Here is a 26,280-nt window from a genome sequence, read left to right on the forward strand (position 1 = left end):
TGAAAAGATCAGTCCTGATGGAAGTGAAACCCCAGACGGCAATTGTAACACCTCGACATTTTTATGACGTCATTAATTATTATTATTATAATCACTTTTGAAAATTTTATAAATATATTAAGTTATTTTGAGTTAGTCTCAACAAATTTCATTCATATAAGAATTTAAATATTGACATATTTAAATTAAAAATAGATTTGCAACTACTAAAGAAGTTTCAATTAAAATTATTATTTTATAAAATTTCAAGAAAGTAAACCTAGAAAAAAAAAAAAATAATAATAATAAATTATGAGTATGAAACCCTTATTTTTTTCTCACTTGTAGCTAACTCTCTTCCATCTTCATCTTCCTCACTCACGGCTGACCACGAACACCACCACCATCAGCGGCAGTCCAGCCACGCAGCAGCAGGCCGCAGCCGCCTCCAGAAGCACCGTTTCCTCCACCAGAAGCTAGGCTGCGTTTGAACCCTTCAACTACCACGACCAGCCTCGGTTCTTCACCACCAGGCCGCCTGCCTTTTCCCTCCACCGTGAGCAGCAAGGCAGCCCCTATTCCTCTCGACGAACAACCACGAGCAGCAGTGGGCTGCGTGGCCTGTTCCCAGCAGCGAGCAGGGCTGCGTGTTGCTCTCACAGCAGCCGGCTGCCCCTAGTGCCGCCAACTCCCCACCTTGGTCCTCCACCACCACAACAACCACCTACAATCTTACCCTTTTCTAGTTCCTCCATTGTGAGCCATCTTTCTTTTATCTAATTAATCTTTTTTTTTTAGTTTCTAATTGAAATTTTATTAAGTTTATGAGTTTGATGTTGATTTGGTGTTATTTTCATTAAATCTTATTATGGGTAAGATTTTGATTGATGATTTGAGTATAATTATTAATTAGGGTTAGAAGTATGAATGAAAAAGATGATGGTGGTACTACTTTTGGGTTGAAAATGTGTAGTAAATTAAATAGAATTGTATAAGCTTTGAATATGTAATTTTATTGTGAATGGTGATAATAGTTTATAAATGGTTGAGATTATTAGTCACTAAAAGTGGTTGTGAATTGTCACTTGCTTTATAAAGATGATGGTGGATATTGTTTATATTATTGAGTATTATTGCTAGTTAATTGTGGTATAATCATAATTATTAGAGTGATTGTTGGCATGTTAGGGATGCTTGGCATGGTTGATTCGTCAGTTGTTGTAAACGGTATAATTGTAGCCAAATTATAAGTTACTATTAATGTTCATGACACGAGTAAGTGTTAGTAGTTTATGGCATTACATGGTGATGTGGTTTTATAACTTGAGTCTCGTTGGTTTAGAGGAATGGCTATAGCGTACACTTTGTTGTGAAAGCTTATTTGATTGTTGGTCTAGTGAATGTGAAGGCTTATTTAATTGTTGAGTTAATGTCATAACTTGTGAGCAAGTATAGATTGAGTAACGTGAATTGATTAAGTGCGTGTTCGAATAATTGAAAGTTACTTTGAATAGGTGAATGATAGTTTGTTTTAGCTTTTAGTCTCTCTTAAATGGAGAAAAGTAGGCCTATTAGTTCTACTTCAAACTTGTATAGGTTTCCAGTTCATAAGAGGAAAGTAGAACCTTAGTTGGGGGATTTTTGTAACTTTTGGTCGTGCAGTGACGCTTGCAGATACGTACACGCAGTAATTAATTATCAGATTCATCGTTTCAAGGTATTATCAATATTTCATGATTATATGCACTGTATTAGAATTATAGAGTGCCAAAAAGTAAACTCTGCTATCGCATAATTACAATAGTGGTATAGGCAAGTAGAATGAAAGCATTAGGAGACTATGAGGACAAACTCCTAAATAGTGGAGAACGCACCATGATTGTGTGTGGTATCAAAATGATTTCCTAGTTATTGAGCCTTGATTATGATTAGTTGGCGTGACTCAACTGGATTAAGTCCGATTGATTTAGTAGTCCCCTAGGTGAGATCCGACGGGATCACCATAAGGGGGGTATGAACATACTTTTGTCATTGGGCGCCAGGCGGCCGATACCGCCCCTTGATCGAGGTGTTACCATGCGGGCCTTGCAACCCCAATATGGTGGCCTCTTCACTTGTGATTAAGTCTGTGTAGAATTAGAACATTTGTGATGATTGAAATATGTATTTTATTATAAATTACGCAACCCCATGCTATGAATCTTGGATTCGTCCCTGCATTTGGCTTTGTTTTTCCACTATGATGTGGGTCTTAGATGTAATATCGAGTATTGGGGAAATATTTTGAATGTGCATAGTAAGTGTTTGATGAAATATTTGAGAGGCCAAAAGTTTAGCATTGTCAGCTTTGCTTTATATATATAGTTGTCTTATTGATGAATGATCGTCATTCGGTTGAGCAGGTATACATTCTGTTAATGGTGTCAAATAAGAAGCCACCGTGCTTATTTTGGACTTGGGTGTGCTTGTTGGAAATCCTGGTTAACTAATATTGCTGAATATTTCTTTGTTGTGCTGTTAAATTTTCAGATGCATCGTACTATGTGAGAATCTCTATTTCTTTTTTCTTATGTAAACCATTTTGATGATTGTATATGTGTTGGTTCATTCTATAATTACATATTCTTGTTTCACAGATTCAAGTTCCCTCGACTGTTCGTTGCAGAATCGTTTTCTGGAACCTTATTGCCAATAAGGGTATGTATTGTTTGACTGTTAGGATAAATCTTAGCTGATAATATCATAATATTATCATATTGCCAATAATGAAAGTTACTGTTAATGTGTCATCAAAACAAATGCTTTTATCATCCCAAAGCATAGTGTAACATCTAGTGTGTGGTTGCGCTTTGTTCATGGTCACAAAACTGCTGCACCTTAATGCGGATAGCGTTACGGTTGTTGTGGCACGTAGTGGCGTCATTGTAACCTGAAATCTTGATGATACTTTCGTGATCTGATGATGTGGCAGATATTTTGCACTATGACCTAGAATTCCTCATATCTTTTGTGTTTGTTAGATAGGCCAATGCATTTTTGATTTTTCCCCTTTGCTCCTATACATTCTTGATCCTCTGCCTCAGGTTCCTCTGTTTTATCCTCAACACTTTGACATTGGTATGAAATCTCTATTGTATAATTTAGACCAAAATCATGGAAATTTTGGGCAATGATGGCTTCCAAGTTGTCCTACACATAAAGGGGTATTACCTTAGTCCGAATTAATAGCTTGATTCTATGTAGTTTACTTTTATATGAAATGAAATTATTTTTAATGGGATATTGTTATTAGGACCAGATTTATTTATTTTTCTTTGTTGCAGGCAAAGCAAAGTGGACCATTTTTGGTGGGATCTTACCAAACTGTTTCTGGTTCAAGAGGCAAGGAAGATTTTATAGCTTCTCTTATTCTTATAGTTTCTAACTTTATGGCTGCCCTTTCTGTGCTTATACAAGAACAATTTGGGGGTGGTGAAGATTGGTGAAAGGTTTTGTGCACCCAATGAGGAAATTTGATTTGGGAGTACATGTTAATGAATTGAACTTTTACAAGCTTTGCGTATGTTTATTTTTTTAAACGATCTGGTATCTGTAACCACTTAAGGGGTGTTTAGTATGAGCTTTTTAGGTTCAAGTAAGGGATTCATCTAACTCATTCCATTACTTAGTATTTTGTTATGAGATTAGGTTAACCCATTCCCTTTCTTAAAGGTAAAGAATGCGTCCATATTGTTACCACTCATTTCTCAATGGAAACATATTCCCTTTCTTTGGTTTCCTCTGTTCCTTTCATTCCCCTTCATCTATCTATGCCAAACAATAAATTGCAGTAATACTTAACATCACTCTTATCTCTCTTTATGCATTCCTTTTTCATTACGTTTCCATTTGTCATACCAAACCGCCCCTTAGTATGTGTACTCGTGCAATTCCCTTAATCATAGGAGGTGTGTGTGTGTATTTATTGTTTATACTTTACTTCTCAGACAAGAGTTTTGTTGGAAGATTGGGCTGTTAACTAGAACTAATTTGTTCCTTGTTTCCAACGTGTACCTTGTATTGATTCAGAGAGGTTATAGACAGCCTTGATTCATTTCCGCAAATTTAGTTCTGACTACTAACTACCCGCATTATATTTTTCTTGTGCTATGATATCACATATTACAGTTCTGTAGGGTAGTAATAACCATGACAACTGGTTACCCTCAAAAAGTGATGGCAGGTGAACTTCAACACTTTGGCAATTCTATTTATGTAGAAGTGAAAATTTGTACCTTTTTAAAATACCATTGATAACTGTTTAACTTATGCAGTTAAAAAGTTGGCTATTTGTTGGAGCATGAGTTAAAGCCTTTTCATATGTTGCTATTATGATTATATTTCTTAGAAGAAAATCATTGCTATGATGCTTTGATTTCTGATTCTCTCGGCTTCCCATAGCCATAATTGTGGAGTGAACATCCAATATTTGATTTTCCATGCAGATCTCCTTGCCTATGGTAGCAGAAGAAATCCAATTGCCAAGTCCTTTGGTCTTCAAGTTGTAACTGCTCTTCAGTTGGGTCACAAACGCCAAGCATCCGATCTGCTTTCTGAAGCTGATGTTGCAGACCATGCACTTAATGCTGAAGATATAATCTACATCCTTGAATACTGTGCAAGGACACCAGATCCATTGGTAGGTGTAGCTATCTTTTATACCATTGAATACTTACAAGGGATATTGTTTGGATGATTTTGTTTTGCTACAATTGAAAAGTTGGTAAGAATAAGATGTCTTGATTCATTTTGAAGCTATGTTACTCGGACCCTCCATTTTCGCCTGCTCACCTGTGTCTGTTATGGCCGGTACGGATATTTTTATCCGGATACGTGTCCAGTACGCCGTATTGCACATGGGTACGACACGGTTTCACGTTTTCTTTCACCATTGAAGCTTCAATCAACAAATCCATTCAAGAATATGAGACATGCTTGTCGAGTTTAGTGTTTGAAAATGAACATCTTGATGAATATTTCTTGAGATGAGAGAAAATCACAGGGCGCTGTAGACTATGGAAGTATTTAATCTTACGTTTACTTGTTTGTTGCATTCTTGCATGTGTTTGACCAAGTATGATACACCTGATTTGTAGTTCAAATCAAATGCTATATACTCTTTGTAAATACCATGTGGCTGGCCTATGGGCCATTTTTACTAATCCTGATCTGGTTTTTGATTGTCAAAAGTAAAACTACTCTTTAGTATTCTATATATTGCAGATGGTAATGGAGACTCTTGTCTAAGTGTAAAAAAATTTCCTGGTGCAGTTTGTGATGGAAACTTGGAGAGTACTGGAAGGAAAAAATATTGCTTTGAGTTGGAAATGCTATATGCTTATTACTCGTGCTCTTTGTAATGGAGGTTACCTAGAAGAGGTATGCGGTAATTGTTACCTTGTAACGTATTGATGTATGCATTCTGTCGTTAAGTACTTAGCACTATGTGTTATTGCTTTTCATGTTGGTATTTGTATTAAAAGTAAAGCAATTATTAAAATTCTCAAATATCGTCAAATTTATAATACAACCCTTAGGCAGGGAACATAAAAAAAATATGCATCTTTTATCACTTCTAAGACATGTAATAGTCCAATAGAATCAAGAAAGGAAGAATTGGATCAACTATCTTGAGTCCATGAAATTGAATAGCACTCTGTTTGTGCACCAAGTCTTATACATGCATGCATATTATATTATACTTTTATTTTATTATATTATGATATTATATTAGGTTTATGCTTAAGTAAAGCTAAAAGTCTCTAATGTGGAAAAAATGTTTATCTTTATTATTTAGTAGCTTCTACTTTGATGTTGTAGCTCAGCTTCTTGATGTAGATAATTTTTGCTGTTGCATTTTTTAGTGCATTCTGCCTGTCTCTTGATTTTATGTATAGTTGATCTTCGTTTAAAGCAATTGTTTCTTTTAATGTTCCAGGCACTCCAGCTGGTGAATTTTGTTAGAGAAAATAATCATATGAGTTTTATTCTTCCTCTGTACAATTGCTTTCTAAGAGCTTGCATAAAAATGAAGGATATGGTGCTTGTCAATCAGTGCTTGGATTTGATGGAGTTGCAATGTTCAGGCAAGAATGAAGTGACATATACATCACTTCTAAAGGTATGTAATCGATCTAACTGTGCTTTGCTTTGTGCAGGATGATTGATCAAAAGACATAATCATTTTAACTAGAATATTTTTATAGAAACCTTTTTTCTTCTAGATTTTATGTTTCTATACAATGGTAGTTGGGAGCTAGACTTTGGCATTGTTGTTGTGTTATATGCTATGGTTTTTTACTCTTTAAAGATTTAGATGTAGTACTGTTGTAAAGTCATTGATGGAGAAATTAAGAGAGAAATTTGTGATGTAGAATTGACTAATGTTAACAAGAGAGTCACGACAGGGGCAGAACAAATATTTTGGAGGACTAATTTATTTTTGCGATGTCTTTTAAAATGTGGTCCTTCATTATATTAAAAGATAAAATTTTTTCCCCTTCAAGAAAAATAGTGCAAGACAAAATGTATTGTAACATTATGCTACTTCAAATATAAAAAAGGTTTACAAAAAAATCACTCAAAAAGTGTTGCTCGAAACCGGATTTGAATAACACCATTTAATATTTGAGACCCCTTATTTCAGGGGCCCTAGGCGGTCGGCTATCTGGGATGCCCCATGAATCGGCCATGAGTCACAATAAGAATGTAAGCATTGTGAATGTTCCACTCATGTAGTGAAATGGGGCAGCTATTTATTTTTCAAACGTGAATATAACAGGCTCCAACATGTTTTATTAAACTAGTTAAAGCCATCGCGAGAAGCAAAATCTGTTTGATTTTTAGAGGGGTTGCAAGAGAAAGACAAATGTAACCTATTAGGTAATGTTTCACTGATGTTCCAACATAAACATAACTTCTCTGAACCCTGTGGTCTTAGTATTTCCAATTTGGCGAATTCTCAGTTGACTAGTGTTAACGTTTTTGGGAGCTAGACTTTGGCATTGTTTTTCTGTTATATGCTATGGTTCAAAGCTGTGTTTAAGAGTTGATTTTTGTGTCTTGTGTTAAAGCAAGAGCCAAATCATCAAGTATTGAGGGTGATCTTGATCACATTATAACTCACTCCATGGCGTGCACATAGAGGGAGATGATGGGTATGCATTAGAGCTTGACTATTTGAGATTGCGGACATTGATTGAAGCAAGAATATAATGTTATCCTATTTGAGGGAGGTGTCCAAAACACCATTACAAGTTCTGTTCTTGCTTCTTTGGCCTTTTGCTTAGTTTGTTTTGTTCCTCCATTATTGTGCTATGTTTTTCTTGCCTATTCTACCTTCTCATTCACCATTGTGAGGTCCTAAACCTTTCTTTTCATCATCTATTTTTATGAGATGACGAAAGATATTAGAACTCTTGTTTGACTCCAAGTTGTGAAACATGACCATCCAAACTGCATAATTCATTTCCCTCCCTTTTATTTATGTATGCGTCTTTCTGCTACGACCATGGTGTCAAAAATCGGCCGAAAACTCGCAATTTGTAACAGTGGATTAAAAAACTTATTTCCAGTTCTAAGTCAGATTTTAGCACTTATTTTCGGTGAGAATGGGATTTGCCATCAATTAGAACTTCGTAGCAGTTGATTTGACCATGGAAACTCAATGGGGAATGCAATAAAAGAGGAAAAAGAGGTTTTTAAAGTACTCTGATAATTTGGAACTGAGTCGATCATGGAAATTAAGTCGATCATAGCAGCTGATGATTTGGGAAATTAAGAAGGAATGAAAGGACAAGCACCAGAACCAGAAGAGAAGAAAGAATAAGTGCGTATTTTAAGAGATAAAGATTTTCGAAAGAATGAAGGTAGAAACAAGAGAAGATAAAAAAGTGATTCTAGGGTTTGTATTTGTTGGGCTTGTTGTTAAGAAGACTTTTGGTTGTACCCATGTATTGCCTATGGGTGGTAGTTGTATACACATTTATTTATTGGAAGTAAAAGGTGTTGAAAAGTTTTGTTACAGTAATTACTATTATTATTATTATTATTATTATTATTGTTATTATTTATTTTTTATTTTTTTTATAAACCATATTTCATTTCATAAAAGGAGACTTTACAAGAAGTTGGTGGGGAGTCGAGCAATAAACTGAGCACCCACACCCTTTTGGATACAAAAACCTAGCCTCTGAAAAATATATGCCCTAGACTTGGAGCTGCCTGAGTGACTCACGGAAAAAGAGCCAATCCTTGCTAACAGCTCGAGAGAATCTTCACCCAACTCTCCAAAAGCCATAAAAAGAGACTTATTATTATTATTATTATTATTATTGTTGTTGTTGTTGTTGTTGTTGTTGTTATTATTATTATTATTATTATTCTTATTATTATTATTATTATTATTATTATTATTATTATTATTATTATTATTATTATTTTTGAATTTTGGTCTACTATTTTACAATAGACATTATGACTTGAATTAACTTCATGCTCTAATTAATATTTAACAATAAATCATCATATATATTAAGTATTAAAATTAATATGATAAACGTGATTTGTGTCATGATAACTACATTCTTTTTCGTTTTCGTGATCTGCGATCATTACCGTGATCTACGATCAATACTGTGATTGCGACCGCGACCGCATTTTTGTACCATGGCTGCAACCCTAGGAAAGGAAATGAGAACTTGGCAAATGTGTCAAATGCACGAAAATCAAAAGAAGGGCTACAAAGTCCATTTATCTTAAGCGTTACAATGTGTTTAAAAGTGATATTCATTGTGTGTGACATTTTGAAACAATGGATTTATGGGACGTTAGATGCTGCAACAAGCTTTGTATTTACTGGTTACTTTCTTGCATCCTACTGTTACAGCTAAATCAATTTTAGTCTCATTTTTAAAGAACTACATATCTATCAAAACTTATTATGCAATGGCTTGAGTTTTGCCTAGTTTTTTCACTTCCCCTTTGTCATTGAATTTACCATAGTAGCTGTTTGGTTGCAAGGTTATTATTTCCAATGAGTAATTGTTCTGATGCATATATATCAACATTCCACTAATATACAAAGCAATTTCACTAAACCACATTTTAGGTTAAAAAAATCTTTTGCTTGATGGGTTTTAGTCTTTGAGGAAGGAAATTATTCAAATAGGAAAATTGTCTCCTTAACAAATAAAACAGTTATTTGAAGGGTTTTTTTGTGTCCCGTTCCTTTTTAATCCTTTTCGTGATTCATTCCATTCCTTATAGTTATAAGTGAACCAACTATGCTCCTTTAAGTTTTGCTTCAAATTTGTTTTCTCAAGCGTCCATTTTCAGAATCTATTGGAGATCAATCTGCAAACAAATCTATGATCTGATTACTATCAATTATAGCCTTGAAGTTTGGCATTTGTAACTTTGTCAATGTGTGTTAGCTTTTGTACACACATGCAACTGCTTATGTAGTTACTTCAAAGGAAAAAAGGATGTTAAGATCACCTAGTCCATATTTTCCGAAAATTTTAGAACTGTGAGATGTATCCAGTCCCTTGGAATTTTATCCACCTGCCTTATTTAATTAAACAGGCTGTAAATTTTGATGGGATTGTGCCTACTTGTAAGTGGTGGAAACGGGGCTTTTGTCTAATGCAACTGTTTCTGCTCCGGTAATTTATTTTTTGATGAGGAATTTTTTTAAAGACAATACCGTCAGACATCCATGGGATGAGTTATCCCAAAAAGAAAATAAAACAGCTACAATATGACATTTCTTTTACTTTTACATATTAAGAGATCCACCTTCTCCCATAGCACCTCTGTGTAGAACGATCATTTAAAGTTCTCGTATTTATTTTTAACCAAGAGTAATAAATTAATACATATATAAAACAATGCAAATAAGCTGGCCTTCCAAGTTTCCACTTTTCCATGATACTATGTGAACTAGTTTGCTAGAGAGGAGATGAAATAAACATGTTTTCACGGAACAATTTTCTAGATGACCACAGTTCATTCTAAGCTTATGGTCTATGTTTACTACGCTCAATATGAATGATTAATGTCACATTTGAGAAGTTTTTAGAGGGTGAATTGTATGGTATAAAGAGACAAGTTGTGATCTGATTTTCTTAATATAGTTGCTCTGATAATGATGCCTTTTTGTCTAAAATCTATGGTACTATGGTTTATAATATTTTGTTGTTCATTTTACCTTTTTCTCCATTGTCCTATCAGTCAGTTCTATGATATATGGTCGATATTAGCATTTGATTTTGTTTCTCTTACCAGCTCTTTGGATTAAGTTTGTTGTTTTGCAGTCTGGAATTGATTGGTTGGATTCTAACTAATTGCTTTCAGCTTGCAGTTCGTCAAGAAAATTTATCTGCTGTGCATGAGATATGGAGAGAGTATTGCAAGTATTATAACATGAACATTATTTCTCTGAGAAAATTCATATGGTCTTTTACACGTCTGAAGGATTTAAAATCTGCATTACAAACGTTGCATCATATGGTTGATTTAGCTAAAGAACGCACGTCTGTGTGTAAAACTGTGGAGGGGAAGTTCTATTGTCCACAACTAGATATTCCCATTCCTTCGATCAGTTCTGTGGGTTCTAGTGAGTACAAAGATCAACAAGCCAATTCTGACTCTTTTGATGATGAAGGTTTGAGATGTAAACTAATCTGTTCGGAAGATGACATGGAGAGCTCTACCAGAATAAGAAGTCTTAAGGGTCCCTATAGAAATTCCGTTGAGGTGATTTTGAGATGGTCCTTCGATGATGTCATATATGCTTGTGCGCATCTTCAAAATGACGAGCTAGCTCAGAAATTGATCGTTCAGGTAAAGGGTTTCGCATACCTTATTGTTGTATTCATAAAGAAACTCTGTGTGATAATGTTACGACAATCTTAGGATACTGGGAAATGCCAAGGCTATTTTCTTGCCTTTCAATGTTGCTGTTTTATAGAAACTTTTTGTAGCTTACTTATTGTTGAGAGGCTATGTTACCTTGGCGATAAAAAGCGTTATTTGGTTCTTTTAGTAGATATTTTTGTGGACAAATCAGTTCCTCTTTCCGTTTCCACTTATTTCATAAGCAAGCTGGTTATTCTTTTATGAAATCCTTCTTTCAAATTTACCAGCTTTACATATTTTATCAGTAGGGAGATAGGGATTGCTCTACGTAAGCACTTAAATCCTTGCAAACTATGAGTATGTCTAAATTCAAGTTGCTGGACATCATCTTTCGACTTCAGCACCAACCACTCTCTTGTGCTTAAAACACCTCCATATGCCTTCAACAACAAAACACAAATCATAAGAAAGTTTTAGACCTGTTTATACATATAGAGGGATACTCATACCATTCAATTAATGCTACCTCACCATTGAGGGCTTTAGACCGAAAAATTATTGAAGAATTTACCAACAAAAACGCATGTGGTGGTGATGATTGTTGTGTTGGCAGTGGTGGACAGTGAGCAGTGGCAGACTGTATTGAGTAATGGTGTATAGTTGGTTGTTGTGTAAGAGTGAGTTGTTGCCATTGTGCGAAAATGCGGTAACAATCACGGTTATGTAGTAACGGGGATGACATGGTTGTCGTACCGACAGTGGGTATGAGATCATTTGCCTGATATTAGAGAAAGTATGTCGGTTTTGAATGCCGCTGTTTTCTTTTCTCTTTCTAAACTCCATTTCTTCCCCTTGTAGATAACCAAATGGCTTGTTAGTCTATTGATTTGTTTTGTATTAGGAATCTGGATATTGTCTTACATTCTGTTTCAAATATAATCGAATGGTTTAAAAATTAAAAAAAAGTTAGTTTTTGAGATCTGACGTAAATCTTTCGATTTATGTAAAGGAAATCTAGCTACTTGTATTAGACTAATAGGAAATAAGAAATCAATTTCTTACATTTTTTGACATGGCTTTTTTAGTTGCAGACTTATGTTCAAGGAGGATTGCAAATGTGGTCTGTGTAGGCTATACATAATTTGTTTTGTTTATAATATAGGTTTATTAATTTTTCTTTTCTTTAAAGAAAAATTATTTTGCTCATTTCCACTCTCGTTCTGTAACAGGTAAGGTTGTAACAAGGAATGTGCTTCGACAAAGCTCATCCATAAACTGAAATACATTTTATCGTCTATTGGGTGGTATTTGATGGTCACGTCCTCATGGACACTTGTGTTAGCTTTGTTTGGGATAAGCTGGGTATAACCGGTTAATCCAAAAACGTATTTGGCTGTGAGTTCAGAAAAGGAAGATAAAGATTTGTTTTGCAATATGGTGAGCATGAAAGGAAAGAAAGGGTGGGTCATAGCTCACTTATGTAAGGTTTCCAAACCGAGTTGTGGATCATTGTTGTTTGAGATGGCATTGCATAATATTTGCTACTTTTTAAATATAATACACCATTACAGCCTTATGTGTGGTAGATTGTAGTAAAGCAACTTGAATGCAGTCGAGATGTTCATTCTAACATGCCCTACAAATTATCATAAAAAACACTAACAAAAAGCGAGGTTGGGTTTTTAGGTATATGCAAGGATGCACCAGTGCAGTTGTAAAGCTCTTCCAAACTTATGCTTTTCTATTGCAAATCTGCAATAAGCGTTGCTCAATTCTTGTATATTAGGACTTTTGACTGTTTATGTAACAAATCTTATCTGAGCTCTATCTCTTTTGTCGTATTGATTAATTTTATTTATTTTTTATCACCAAATACTGATTGTGGGCCCAAATTTTCTGTAGATGCAAAAACTTGGACTGGAACCATCTTCTTGTACTTATAACAGTTTAGCCAAGGCAATTATTAGTGTTGGAAGAATTGGTGATGCCATTGAGTTAGTGAGTGGACTTTTTCGGTACTTACCTGGTTTACTGTTTGCCTGTAATTTTATTGATATGGAGAGACTAATTTTTTGCCGCCTGATTTTTTTTTCAGCTAAAAGAGATGGAAAGTAAAAATTTGAAGCCGAATGATTCCACTCTTTCATTGCTTTCAATCAACTGCAGCAAAGCTTTAGACTTGGATTTAGCTGAATCCTTATTGAATCAGATTGCTGCAAGCCATAATGCTCTTCCTTACATTGCTTTTCTTCAAGCATGTGAAGCGATGGTGAGTGGAGTTCGTCATATTCCTCCTTAATAACTAGGTGCACCATGTATTTACAAGGCTTCGTGAAAAATTATCAATTGACATCTAAACTTGAAAATTTTCAGTAACACTAGTTTCTTTCTCTAACATATGCTAGGTTAGTTTCATTAATGCTGTGCATAAATGAGTTGAGTTCCTTTATGAGTAAAGAAGTGAAAGTACTTTTCTTGTCAAATTTATTAAGCTTATGATTTCTAATTTTATACGCATCTAACTTTTTCCAATTCACCAAATTGCTGAACGAATACTGATTTTAACAAGAAATTAATTAGAATTTAAAAGTGTAAGATCCATTTATTATTATTATTATGGGTAGATTCTTTGTGCTACAATGGCTGTGACACATTCTCTGAAGCTCGCATTCGCAAAAGTAGTGTTGGAATCTCAGTGAGATGCAGGGGTAATCTTAGGTAGATATCATACGTCTTACAGGCATAATATTATACTAGTAAGCATGCTAATTTTATTATAATTAGTACATACTAGCTTCTTCTATTATGGTTATTCCAATATTACTATTGTTAATTTGCTAAAACAATTGTTTTTATCTATAATGTACACCTTCACTTTATTCTGTCAATTTTGTTGTAATAAAATGAAAACACTACATAATTAACTTCCATCAAGAGGGAACATGTGGAGATTTTGGTCTGAAACATGATGAGTGGAAATAATAAAAATCTAGCTGAGCCCATAATCACAAGAATTTGAGAGGCAATTTGCATTCGACATGTAATTTAGTTGGAAACTACATTCCGATCTTTTAGAACAGTCAAGCTGGAGTATTGGGTAGCGTTAGATTTTGAGAATATTTTGCTTGATTTTCCTAATAGCACATTACATGTATTCATGACTATTAGATGTCCGATACGCCTTGGGTCATCATAAGACTTTATTTGTAAGATCTTGATAAATTTCTTTATGTTATTCTTATGTCAATATATGGATGTGTATAATATCTCTAGGAGGCCTATTTGTAAGATCTTGATAAATTAAATGGAGGCTTGGTACTGGAGTATAGTGCATTGTTGTTTTAATTGGTTGTTACCCTTTTTAATTTTTCTTTGCCTACTTTTTATTATAGTTCTTGCCATTAGTGGATTTTGGTAGGTCTCATTGAATGTTAGAAACGATGTATGGTAGATTTTTTGCGGTCTATAGTAGGGAAGGAGAGAAAACATTATCTTGTGGAGTGAAATAAGTTTTGCATACTTAGGTCTTACGGTGGTCTAGGCCGGGAGATTTTGGTGTCTAACTAAATTTTTGTTGGGTCTATGCAAATCGAATATGTCATGATTTGAAGCTAAATATTTGGTCTCACAGTGGCTATTATTTGGAGCATAGGTTGTTATTTTGCAAAGGTCGTCGAATTTTACCTAAAGAATCCTGCCATATTCACGAACTACTCTATGAATATCATGCATTTGCGGTAGTAGGTCATAACGGGGAATACAAAACTTGAGATTAGCCGTAGATTGGTTTTGGGAAGTTATGCGCAATACAATGACTAAATTTTTCCGGGAATTCTTAGTTTGCCAACAACAAAAAGCATCACTTACAGCCGGGTGGGTTACTACGAGTTTTTCCTATCCCTTCATTAGTTTGGGAGGATGTTTCGATGGATTTGTGGAAGGCCTTATTAAATAGGGCGGATTTGAACAACCTAATGTACTTCTGAGTGTGACTACAATATTGGGAATGCCAAATTTTGCTTTCCCTTTTTGTTAGGAAGACACTTTATAGTGCGGACTGATTAGAGTAACCTTAGATTTTTTATGGAACAAAGGGATATACGAGAACTTATTGGGTATGACTTCAAGATTCGCTATGAACCTGAAATAACCAATTTAGATGCTATTTCACGATGCCTATCCCTTACTCAGATGGAGCTGTGGACCATGGTTTTGCACAACCAAGTAAGATGGGCTCACCTACAAAGAGAAGTTGAAGGGGATGCAGTGCTGAATCAAATATGTGATGATTTGAAGCTAAATATTTGGTCTCACAGCGGCTATCATTTGGAGCATAGGTTGTTATAGTTGCGTGCTACCTAAAGGATCCAGGAACTACTCGATGAATATCATGCATCTGCGTGGTAGGTTATAATGGGGAATATAAAGCTTGCTTGAGATTAGTCGTAGATTGGTTTTGGGAAGGTATGCGGAATACAGTGACTAAATTTGTCCGGGAATGCTTAGTTTGCCAACAACAAAAAGCATCTCACTTACAGGCAGTTGAGTTGCTACAGCACCTTCCTATTCCTTTATTAGTTTGGGAGGATGCCTCGATGGATTTTGTGGAAGGCCTTACCAAGTTGGGAGGATTTGATACAATTTTGGTAGTAGTTGACCGTCTTATCAAGTACGCTCATATCCTCGAATTAATACCCCCTTTTACTGTCATCACTGTAACTGCGTGTTTTCTCAAAGAAATCGTTTGGCTTCATGGATATCCTTCTTCAATCGTCTCCGATAGGGACAAGGTTTTTATGAGTATTTTTTGGGGGAAAAATATTCTAGTTACAAGGCATAAAATTAAGCAGAAGCACGATTTACCACCTTCAGAGTAGTGGTCAAACTGAGGGTGTGAATCGATCATTAGAAGCTTATCTGCGTTGCTTCATTCATGGTTAACCCAAATAGTGGGCGAAATGGTTGTATTGGGATGAGTACTGTTACTGCAAAAGTTTCCTCATTTTACGCGTTGTATGGTCGCACAACAATCCCGATTATCGTTTTGGGAATAATACCACAGCAATAGATAGCTTGGAACAACTTATGGTAGAACGTGATGCAATTCTGGATGATCTCCTTTAATCTCATTAAGGCCCAACAAAAGATGAAGCAGTTACTATAACACACACAGGAGAGATGATGGCCTAGAAATTGGAGAAAAGTGTTTCTAATGCTTCAACCATATGGAAGTGTTTATTAGCAAAACAATGTAATGACAAATTAGCTCCTCGCTTCTATGGGCCACTCACTATACTTGAATGAATAGGAGCTGTGGCGTACAAGCTGGATCTACCACCTTCATGTAAGAGACATCTTTTGTTCCATATCTAACAATTAAAAAGCGCAACAGGCTCGGTTTGGTTCCAACAGATCATCCCCTACACCTTAATGTTGAATTGGAATTAGTGGATGAACCAGAAGCTCTTTTGGAAGTACGGTATTCCGAGCATAATCCACAGCATGTGGAACAAGTGTTAATCAAATGGTTGCAGTTACCCAACTCTGAGGCTACATGGGAGTGTCATGAAACCATGGCTGCACTGTTTTCGGCCTTTCACCTTTGAGGACAAGGTGCTAGTCTAGGTAGTGGGTAATGATATAGCCTAAATGCCCCTTTTACAATTTACTTACAAAAGGAGAAGGAAAAGAGGTAATAAGGGTAAAGTGGTAAACATAGGCTATGAGGGTAAATAAGTAATTGTGGGAGGGTTGCCTTTTGTATTCATAGGTGAGGAGTTTATCGGTATAGGGTATGAATGAAGTAGACTATATTTGTAAGGAGTTGGGGCAATAACATAGGAAGATCATATCACAATCTTCTATCGTAAGGTCTCATGCCTAAACTATCCTCCCCTCTTGTTTTACCTTCCTTCCTTTACAAATAGGCACTCATAACTCTCATCTCTTCCCTCTCTCTTGCGTCTAGGCATGGCCACGGTCCGGGTTGGTCCGGTTCCGTTCCGGTTCCATCCGGTTCCGGTTCCACCCGGTTCCGGGCGGTTCCAAACGGTTCCTTAGCGGTTCATGAGGCGGTTCCGGCGGTTCCAACTCACGGGACGGGCGGGTCGGACCATCGGTTCCATTTTAATTTTTTCTTTAAATTTTTGTATAATAAAAAAATACTATAATATCGCGGACGTACCTTTGATGATTACTTGATTATTAGCGAAATTCATTGCATGTCAAGTTGTCATCGTTATTGAAATATTTACTAAAATGAATGGAAAAAAATTAATTAATAAGAAACGAATCAATGATAATGTCGATAAAGATGATTAATAAAAAAAGAGGGAGAAAATGGACTTGAACCTAGTACCCAAATGAATACTAAGCTGCCTACGTATCCCGAAGGAATCAAAGCCCACGTAGTTCTTTGTCATACCTTTTATTTATAGTTGTTGAGTGTTGATTCATCGTTGTCGCTTGTCGGATTGATCCTATTCGTCTTCGTCATCATCATGTGGTTGATATTGATTAGATGCTTCCGCTGACTCTCCTCCTGACGATGATGAAGTTGTATCCATCATCATCCATGGATCATCATCGTCGTCTTGATCATCATCGTTCCTTAGTCCTTGTGTTCGTATCTCCGCTTGGTCCCAATCTTTCTTGCAAACACATATTTGAATACTATGTGGAGCAAGACGAGATCGCTTTTCATCCAGAACTCTTCTACCTGCACTAAAAGCAGACTCCGACGCAATAGTGGACGCGGGAATTGTATGAAACTAAGGGCTTTACTCCTTGACTTTCACAAATTTGACAAGTGCATAGGAACATATCTGGATTCTCGGTTGGTTCTTTTGTGAAATACGACCACACATGTGAAACAGCTCTACCACTAGAAGGTGGCATTGCCGGAAAAGGTTGTCTTACTGGTTCATCTTCATCTAAATAAATAATTTAAAATTATAAAACTATAATTAAATAAATAAATAATTTAAAGTTTAATTAATTTGAAGAATAAAATTATAAAACTAACCGATAGTTTGGAAATTGACTCGTTTACCACGAGCTTGTCTTTGTTGTTGTTGTTCTCCTTGTTCTTCATCTGATCTTGTTGATGACTGTCGAGATATATGTACCCCAATTGGGGTCGTTGGTTCTTCTTCTTGTTCTTCTTCTTCTTCAATTTGTATATCTTTTTCCACTTCTTCTGCATATTGATGTAACTCCGGGTCGTACCCTTCCGGATAATTAGGTTCATAATTATAATTACTAATGGAGGGTGTTGTTGATACCGACGGAGTAGAAGTGGCCTTTCTTTTGGAGGAACTGGAACCTCCTAATGATTTTGCCACTTTAGTAACTTTTTTTGTGGCTTTTTTCAAAAATGAAGACATGATTGATAGTATAGAAGTAAAAATAGAAATATAGAATTAAGAAATAAATAAATGATTAATTATGTAACTAACTAAATTAAGAAATAATTAGAAGACTAATTATGTAATTAAGAGAATAATTGCGTAATTAAAGAATTAAGTAGAGAGAGTAGGAGAAGAGATGAGTTGTGAATGAAAATGATTGAAAGTGATGAGTATTTATAGGATGGATTCCAACGGCTAGTTTGGCTCAACGGTTCCATGGAACCGGTGGGCCGGTTCAACCGGACCGGTCCCGGTTCCGGTTCCAGAACCGGTTCCATGGAACCGTTGGACCGGTTCTCCCGGACCGGTTCCGGTTCCAACCCGCGGGTTTTTTGGCCCGGTTCACGACGGTTTTTTCCGGCGGTTTCACGGTTCCGGCGACTTTTTTCCGGCGGTTTCACGGTTTCGCGGTTCGGGGCGGTTCGGAACCTGTCGCAAACGGTTCCGGTTCCAAGCGGTTCGGGACCGGTTCGGTTCCGGGTAACCCGCCCCGTGGCCATGCCTACTTGCGTCATATCATAAAGACTTTTTCCCTCTTTCTTCCCTTGACCTTGGATCTTGAATCTTAAAAGTCTAACACCTAGTTTGTTACACCGATTACACATCATATCTCGTCTCTTTTTCTCTCTTTTGTTCACTTCCACTTTTATGATTTTCCTAAATTTTTTGGGGGATTTAATTTTTTCTTTGAGGGTGTTTGCTTGGCACCCAACTCTTAGTACCTTAAGGCACCTTGCGCCTTTCAAAATAAGGACTTCTGCAAGGTTGAGAGGTTTTACAGTACTAATATCGCAATGTGAACTCGCATGATTTTTGAAAGAATGATCCATAAGGGTCGGAATGCATTTGGTGCTTTAAGAGTCATTGCAGGGTATGGTTTAAGACTCATGTATTCATTATCCATTCCAATGAGTATTCAACTTTTTCACATCTACACAGGGGAATAGGGGTTTTTTCGTTCTCCAATGTACATGTTTTTCTTCATATTGCTCCAAATTTAATTAATTTCCTCTCTGTGATGTGATACTTAGCTTTGGAGTAGTTTTTAAATTATAATCTCTCTCCTGAATTTTCGTTATAGAAATGATTTTATTGGCTGCATTAGGAAATCATACTAGTTTCCTAGATTGATTGCTTACTCCTTGAAGAAATAGTGTTTAGCAAGGCTAGGGAATTAAAAGGATACCTACACTATGATGATCACTAATATTTTTACAGTTTAATTCCTTTTCTCTTTACAAAAATTTTATGCTAGTAAATGAGTGATAGTATATATCTTCTGTGCTTTCTTGTTGCAATAAGTTTAGGATATGATTTTGCATTTGATGATGCAAGCTTAATTTGGACTGATCGTAAGGAATGGAATCCTATAATCAACCTTTTTCAGTGAGATACCTTTAATCTATGCAGCTCACGCCTTTCCATTCTTATTTGACTCTAGTAACTCGTGTTTGTGTAGAATCAACCCGAACGTGCTGTCAAGATGTATGCTAAGATGAGAAAATTGAAATTTAAGCCAGATATCAGGATCTATGAGTTACTGTTTTCTTTGTTTGGGAATGTCAATTTCCCGTATGAAGAGGGCAACTTATTATCGCATGCAGAGGCAACTAAAAGGATCAATGCTATAGAAATTGATATGCTACATAACGGAATTGATCATAGTAAGCGCTCAACAATTAATTTGGTAAGGCTCTTCTTTATAGTGTCTTAGTTGGACTTCACTTTGAATGCAAGTTTTAGGTTAGTAGATGTTTTATTTTATTGGTGCTTTGCATAGCATACACTAAATTTATTCCTTTTTTCATTCATTTGTTGTTATGATCATGTAGTAGCTAGTATGCATGTTCTTGACAACAACATTCTATTACTTTAACACTATTAAGTGGCTCCTACATGGGTATGATTTGAAGGGTTTGATTGTGCATGATGCCACAACCTTACAGTTGTTATAACAAAGGATGTTTCCAATTGTTCCTTGATAGCAAATATCATTTGTTTGTTCTTGAATTTTATTTGTTGATCAGTTAGTTTCTTTGGGTTAATGGAACGTTCTTGTATCTAGCATTGCAATAAAATTATTGTAACTTGGTTTTTCATTGTTGCTTGTACACACCTTCCGCCTCAAATTGTGGTAGTTCATAGTCCTTTTGGAATGTCCCAATTTTATTGTTGCATACTCTAGTAAGTTTTTCTCTAAATTAGGGGCCACACCCTAGTTTTGCCTCTTTGTTGACACTCAGTTCAAGTATTGTACCATAAAATTGTTTGTATTATCATCATCAAACCAAGTATATCCCCGCTCACAAAAGAATTTAATCGGGAAGGAGAGAATATTGTCGCATAATCTTATTTGTACGTTGCAATTAAAGTGGGATGGGGAGAGTAATTAATATATTGTTGGTTTATTTGTGGTTTTTGACCAATGAATCCTTTTGACCAACAATCTGATCTGCTCAATGCCAATGATATGTGTTATTCTTATGTTCACAAATTATTGATGCTGTTGTTTGTATATTTTGTTTCCCTCTGTTGGCTGAATGAGGGTATTTTAGGCGGGTAAAGAATCTTAAAATATCTTTACATGTCATTCCATCACCTCAAAGCCATGTCCTGGACGTGTTTTCAATGCCTCATGTTTTTTTCAATATATCGTCTGACACGACAATGTATCCACTCCAACCCTCCCCTTGACCTTTTTCTCTTCTGAAGTTGAAAGCCTTGGGATCTGAAGGAATGGTGCAGCAGTTGCTACAGTATTTGCATCGAGTAGAAAGCAAGTTCTTTTCCCATATTCTTGACACAGACATATTCAACGCAGTACTGCATTCACTTGTCGAGGCTAAAGAGGTGTGCTCTTCCTACAATTTTTCCAATCAACTGGGATATTTTTGCCAATAAATCCTAAATTTTTTGTTTTCTTTTTGCAGAATCACAAGGCAATTGAAATGTTTAGAAATATGAAAGTATATGGTGTCCTGCCTGATGCTGCAACTTACAATATTTTGATTGATTGCTGCTCAAATATGAGATGTTACACGTCAGCATGTGTTTTGCTTTCAATGATGATTCGTGATGGCTATCCTATTCAGACATCAACATATACAGTGCTTATAAAGGTATTGGTTCTGTTTCCAAGTTCTGTCTAAGGGTGTTCAATGGCCCAGGTACGGGCCGGGCTTAGGCAAATATGTGTCAGGCTTAATAAGGGCCCTTTAACTTTATATGGGCTTTTACATGGCGCTGGGCTTTCAAGAACGGTCCGGCCTGGCCCATTTTCAACCCGGCCCTTGCAATACCCTTCTAAAAACAGGCTAGATAAGGGCTCAAAATGAGAGCCCATCCCGTTGAACACCCCTAGTTCTGTCTTAGGCTTTAATATGTATGTATTTCAAATGACCAAATGGGGTGGCCCTTGTTACTCTAACCAAGTGAACTTGAGGTTAAAGGTAGACCCAAAATAGAGGACGGACCATTATCCTAGCAAAATTAGATTGATTGATGTTGTTGTCAGCATCTGTCTCAAAGTGTCATTTATGTATTTTTCAAAGATCATAGCCTTTCTGAATCCAAGAGTCTGAAATTACGTATTCACTAGCTCAAGATCTATTTTTGAATTTTGTGTCTGTTTTTCTGTATGTTTTTATGATTTTTTAAAGGAGAATTTGACTTAAGAACTAACTCAATGTCCAGCTTTTTGAAGTTTGAATTGTGGTAGATAACACTCAGCTGACTTAGTACTCTAAGGTTCTGACCAACTAACACCTAGTGAAACCGACTAACTGGTGGTGTGGCAATTTAATTTAGGTGTATGTCTTTATGTCTACTAAACAGTTTTTTTTTTTTTTTTAAAAATTTTTATTATAATATTATTTTACTATGTAGTTGTATGTACTGGTTATTTCTCTGTTGTTGCTAAGTTCTGATTACGTTTCCTTCTTTTGTAGCAAAGGTAGTCTGAGTTTGCCTTGAATTATTGATGCTCTTGTGTCCACGAAATGTGCATAATTTGTTCTCCGATTTCATTGATTAAATTATGGGCAATCTTTAGGTTTTTCTCAGAAAAGTTTTCTTAATTCCATCAATTTTACAGGTTCTCTTTTTAATACAATATTTTTTAATTCTCTTATTTCTGTGCAAGTTAATGGGATACTATCGCCGTCTAACTCATAATTGTTGTAAACTGCTAATAGTAATCCAACTCTGTATAGTTGTAAGAGTACATATTATGTAGGATGCTATTAGCTAGTCATGATTGTGTATGAAAGGCTTGCCTGAGGTACTGAACCTCATGGCATTAGTTTTATAAATGTATAGATGCTTTTGAAACGCAATGGCTGCATTACTTTCATTTTTGTAACTGTGCTCTTTGTGCCTATAATGTGAATTTGTGATTTGTACCAAAAGTCGATTAGTTTATGTATTTTTTCGTGAGCCATCATGTGATAATTTTTATAAATCTAAAATTTTCAGGGCTGATCTCACAATGATTTAATGCTAATGACAATACAAGTTCTACAATTGCTTTCTTATTTATTTATTTATGTATTTTGCTCATGAGCCATCATGTGTATATCCAGGTTCATTTAGAATATGAAGATTTTCCTGAGACTTTGGAGCTTCTCGATCGAGCTATTTCAGAAGTTGAAAAACCTGATGTATTACTATTTAACACCATACTTCGTAAAGCATGTTACCGGGTAGGTATTAATTTCTTTAATATCAATAAGATTTTCTATTGTGATACTTGTGCCTCTAAGTTCTAACACTAGACCAACCTACGAATTGATGAACACATAAATAGATGATAGGGGTTTAGTAGTTGGCTTTTATGTTTGGCTGGTGAAAAAGCAAAAAAAAAACATTTTTGGTAATTAACTTTTCTGTTGAGCTGAAATGAAAAATCATCTTTGGTTGGTTTTTTTCGTTGTCATTTAGTATTTTGACCACTTTTTCTCTAATAAACAACCTACAACCAACTTGTATTTTACCAAACATTTTCCCAAACAATCGACATATCCATCTAGTTTGAAAGCCAACACTTTCAACTTTTCAAACAAGTCAACATAAAAATTCAACAACTGAACACCAGGCTGTGTATAATTAGAGGAAAAAGTAACAAAAGAGTAATAAAGAGAGAAAAAAAATTTCTCTTGAACACCATCTTCACCTCTTTCTTGAAACTCTCATTGCTATCCTAAATTTGTTATCAATACACTAGAAGTGTCAGCTGTGTTGTCAATGTTATTAGATCATCAATGCGAACTTGTAGAAACAATAGATGTCCAAAATATTGCATACATGTTATGTTGGATGTGGTGACTCATAATCCCATCTTGATTCTATTAATGATGTGGAAGTTTAGATATATATGATAATATAAGGGTGTATTTTAAGTCTTATTGGAACATATCATATCATTTTGTTATCTCTTGTTCCAAGGCCTATAAAAGGCTCATGTACATCATTTGTAAATATAAGGATGATCACATTGATCAAATCAATTGGAAATTAAGAGTGTGAGTCCCAAAATAAATTTAGGGTTTCTTGTGAGAGAATTTTGGGGGTTTTCTTCATTTCTTTATAGAAACATACTAAGGGGAATTCTTCATTAGAGTTGGGATTATGCATTGTAATCAAGAAACTCTCCATCAATAATATTCGTTCATATGTTTTGGGTGGGGTTATATAGTCTTAATATCACATTGATATTAGGACTTTTCTCACCTTCAAATTTGTCTGTTCTTTCTTTAATTTTTGCTATATTTATTTAATCTTTTTTGAGTATCTTCAATCATAATTGTCAAATTACTCTAACAAGTTAATATAGGTTCGATTACTAATTGTTTCAAAGTAACCGATAAGGTAACCTGTGCATTTCCAATAAGAACAACATAGGATAGAATCAAGGATGAAAAATTCCTGGTGCATTGTGTATTTCATTTTTAGGTTATGATATTGTGTTTGGGTGATCAATACATGTGTTCTAGGAGGACCTAATTAGACATCACAAGTCTTTTCTCACTCATTCAATATGACACTGATAGACTTGAGCTTAGCGATTTTCCTTTCTTATTTGACTGGCTTAAAAAAGTGTCCTTTCTTTTCATCTCTGTCTTTAGGGTTTCCTTCTTTCTTGTTGAAAATAGTCGAGTTTTCCCATGGTTAATGGTGTGATTCTTTTTGCTTATGCTTCTGAGCTTTGTGTGTGCAATATTCTAACCGTGAAATTGTTCAGGAAAGGATTGATGTCGTTGAGACTGTACTTCATGCTATGTATCAACAGAATATTCAACCAGATGTACCAACCTGTAGTTATGTATTCTCTGCGTACGCTCGTTGCGAATTCCATAACATTGCAGTAGAAGCCTTGCAGGTCTTAAGCATGCAGATGATCTCCCATGATCTTGATACTCTCGAGGATATAAGAAGGCGATACGAGCATCTCATCCTGTCTGAAAATGAAGAAGCTGAGATTCGGATAATGCAGATTATTCAAGATTCTCTGGAACTTGGTGCGGCCCTTCTTACTTTAAGATGGTGTTCAATCCTTGGATCCTCAATTTCATGGGTGCCGGATCAGAGTCCGTGGGCCAAAAGGATATCAACATTGTCAAGCAATGAATGAGTTTGATTGAAACGTATAAATGGAGCTTCAAGGACAGTGTAGGCTTCGTATGAGCCATGAAGCCGAAAGAGGCCTCTCGCGAAATTCTTTCGATGCGGAAGAAACAGTGTGAGCCGCTAAACATTTTACTAAGTTTTTCTCTTTTCTTTATAGCCGGTAAACATTTTTAACTGAAAAGCTATACTTTATTTACTTTAGTTTCTTCGGCTGTATAGTTTAGTTGATAGTGATTGTTTTTTAATATTAATTTTTGAAATTGTTATTTTAAATTTTATTAAGCTTTAATTGTGGATTTCGTTCTAAAAAAATAAAAAATTGATAAGTTCAATCCTCAATAGTTTAATAATATCAAATTATATAAAGTATTTGAATTTAATAGATGTGTGCCTTATTTAATTTATAGTATTTAAAAAAATTAATAGTATTTTTGGCCTTTAAGATCAATTAATTATCTTATATTTAAGCTCTATCAGCTTATTAATACTAAAAGTTCAACTTTGAGATATTATTTAATAGTCGTATTTTTTGGTTGCTTTTTATTGTAAAAAGAATTGAAATATTATTTATATAATTTTAATTTTTTAAACAAATTGAAAATGTCATAAATTTTCAAATGATACGGTTTCATAGCAAAATCATTTCTATTGCAATGGTCTAATGTACACTAATTGTTTTAAATTGATTACTTATAAGATTACTTATAATATCATAGTAATCAATAAGTAATCACTTCAATACTAAAATAAATTTATCAAAATCTGTTTGAGTACTATAATGAACTATGTCACTCTGAGATTTCCCATTTCCTAATCGGCTACTCTTGCAGCTACACTTTACACTTTAGGTGATGTTCAAGTATCAACTATAAGAGCGCATAATTGAAAATCAGACTAGTAAGTCTCTTTTTGAAAGATAGCCACTATCTACTCACTTGTAGCTACGCTTTTAGATGATGGTTATCCACAGCTACGCCTGTTTGATACATGATTTAGAGGGCGGTAATGGTAATAAAATTAAGTAATAAAAAATTTGGTTGTTTGGATGCCTTTAATGGTAATAGATGGTAATAAAATAAGTAATGAAATTACCAAAAAGGAATATTTTTATTACCATCAAACAACCTGGTATTAGGCTGTAATGGTAATGAAGTATTACTGTGGTAATAAAATAAGGTAATGTTGTTTTGAGCTGAAGAAAAAAAATAATGAAGAAAAAAAATAATGAAGAAAAAAAAGGTAATGTATGTAATTATCCAAAAAACATTATTATTAAAAAAAGAATCATTAGATAGAATAATTTAAATACAATAATGCTTTTAGATACAAATATACAATAATGAAACTAAGAGTCATTACCATTTTTTAT

At 35.1% G+C, this 26,280-nt stretch overlaps 2 protein-coding genes across 2 annotated transcripts; one reads left to right on the top strand and one right to left on the bottom strand.

The window, feature by feature from the left end:
• The first annotated feature begins 305 nt into the window (after positions 1 to 305).
• On the top strand, positions 306 to 25,250 carry LOC130797419 (pentatricopeptide repeat-containing protein At1g76280). Its single transcript, XM_057659978.1, has 15 exons — positions 306 to 735; positions 2,382 to 2,522; positions 2,616 to 2,676; positions 3,303 to 3,360; positions 4,464 to 4,657; positions 5,290 to 5,397; positions 5,957 to 6,139; positions 10,375 to 10,863; positions 12,781 to 12,876; positions 12,974 to 13,147; positions 19,747 to 19,974; positions 21,000 to 21,137; positions 21,218 to 21,406; positions 22,868 to 22,987; positions 24,526 to 25,250. Exons 2-15 carry the CDS (start codon positions 2,509 to 2,511, stop codon positions 24,913 to 24,915), a joined length of 2,442 nt encoding a protein of 813 aa, XP_057515961.1. The 5' UTR covers positions 306 to 735; positions 2,382 to 2,508; the 3' UTR covers positions 24,916 to 25,250.
• On the bottom strand, positions 17,237 to 18,455 carry LOC130797420 (uncharacterized). The gene is made up of 2 exons (XM_057659980.1): positions 17,903 to 18,455; positions 17,237 to 17,810 (listed from the first exon to the last, which is right to left on the bottom strand). The coding sequence occupies exons 1-2, from the start codon at positions 18,261 to 18,263 to the stop codon at positions 17,602 to 17,604; spliced, it is 570 nt and encodes a 189-aa protein (XP_057515963.1). The 5' UTR covers positions 18,264 to 18,455; the 3' UTR covers positions 17,237 to 17,601.
• Positions 25,251 to 26,280: the final 1,030 nt, after the last annotated feature.

Source organism: Amaranthus tricolor, chromosome 13 (genome assembly GCF_026212465.1).
Source record: "Amaranthus tricolor cultivar Red isolate AtriRed21 chromosome 13, ASM2621246v1, whole genome shotgun sequence".
Lineage (NCBI taxonomy): Eukaryota > Viridiplantae > Streptophyta > Magnoliopsida > Caryophyllales > Amaranthaceae > Amaranthus > Amaranthus tricolor.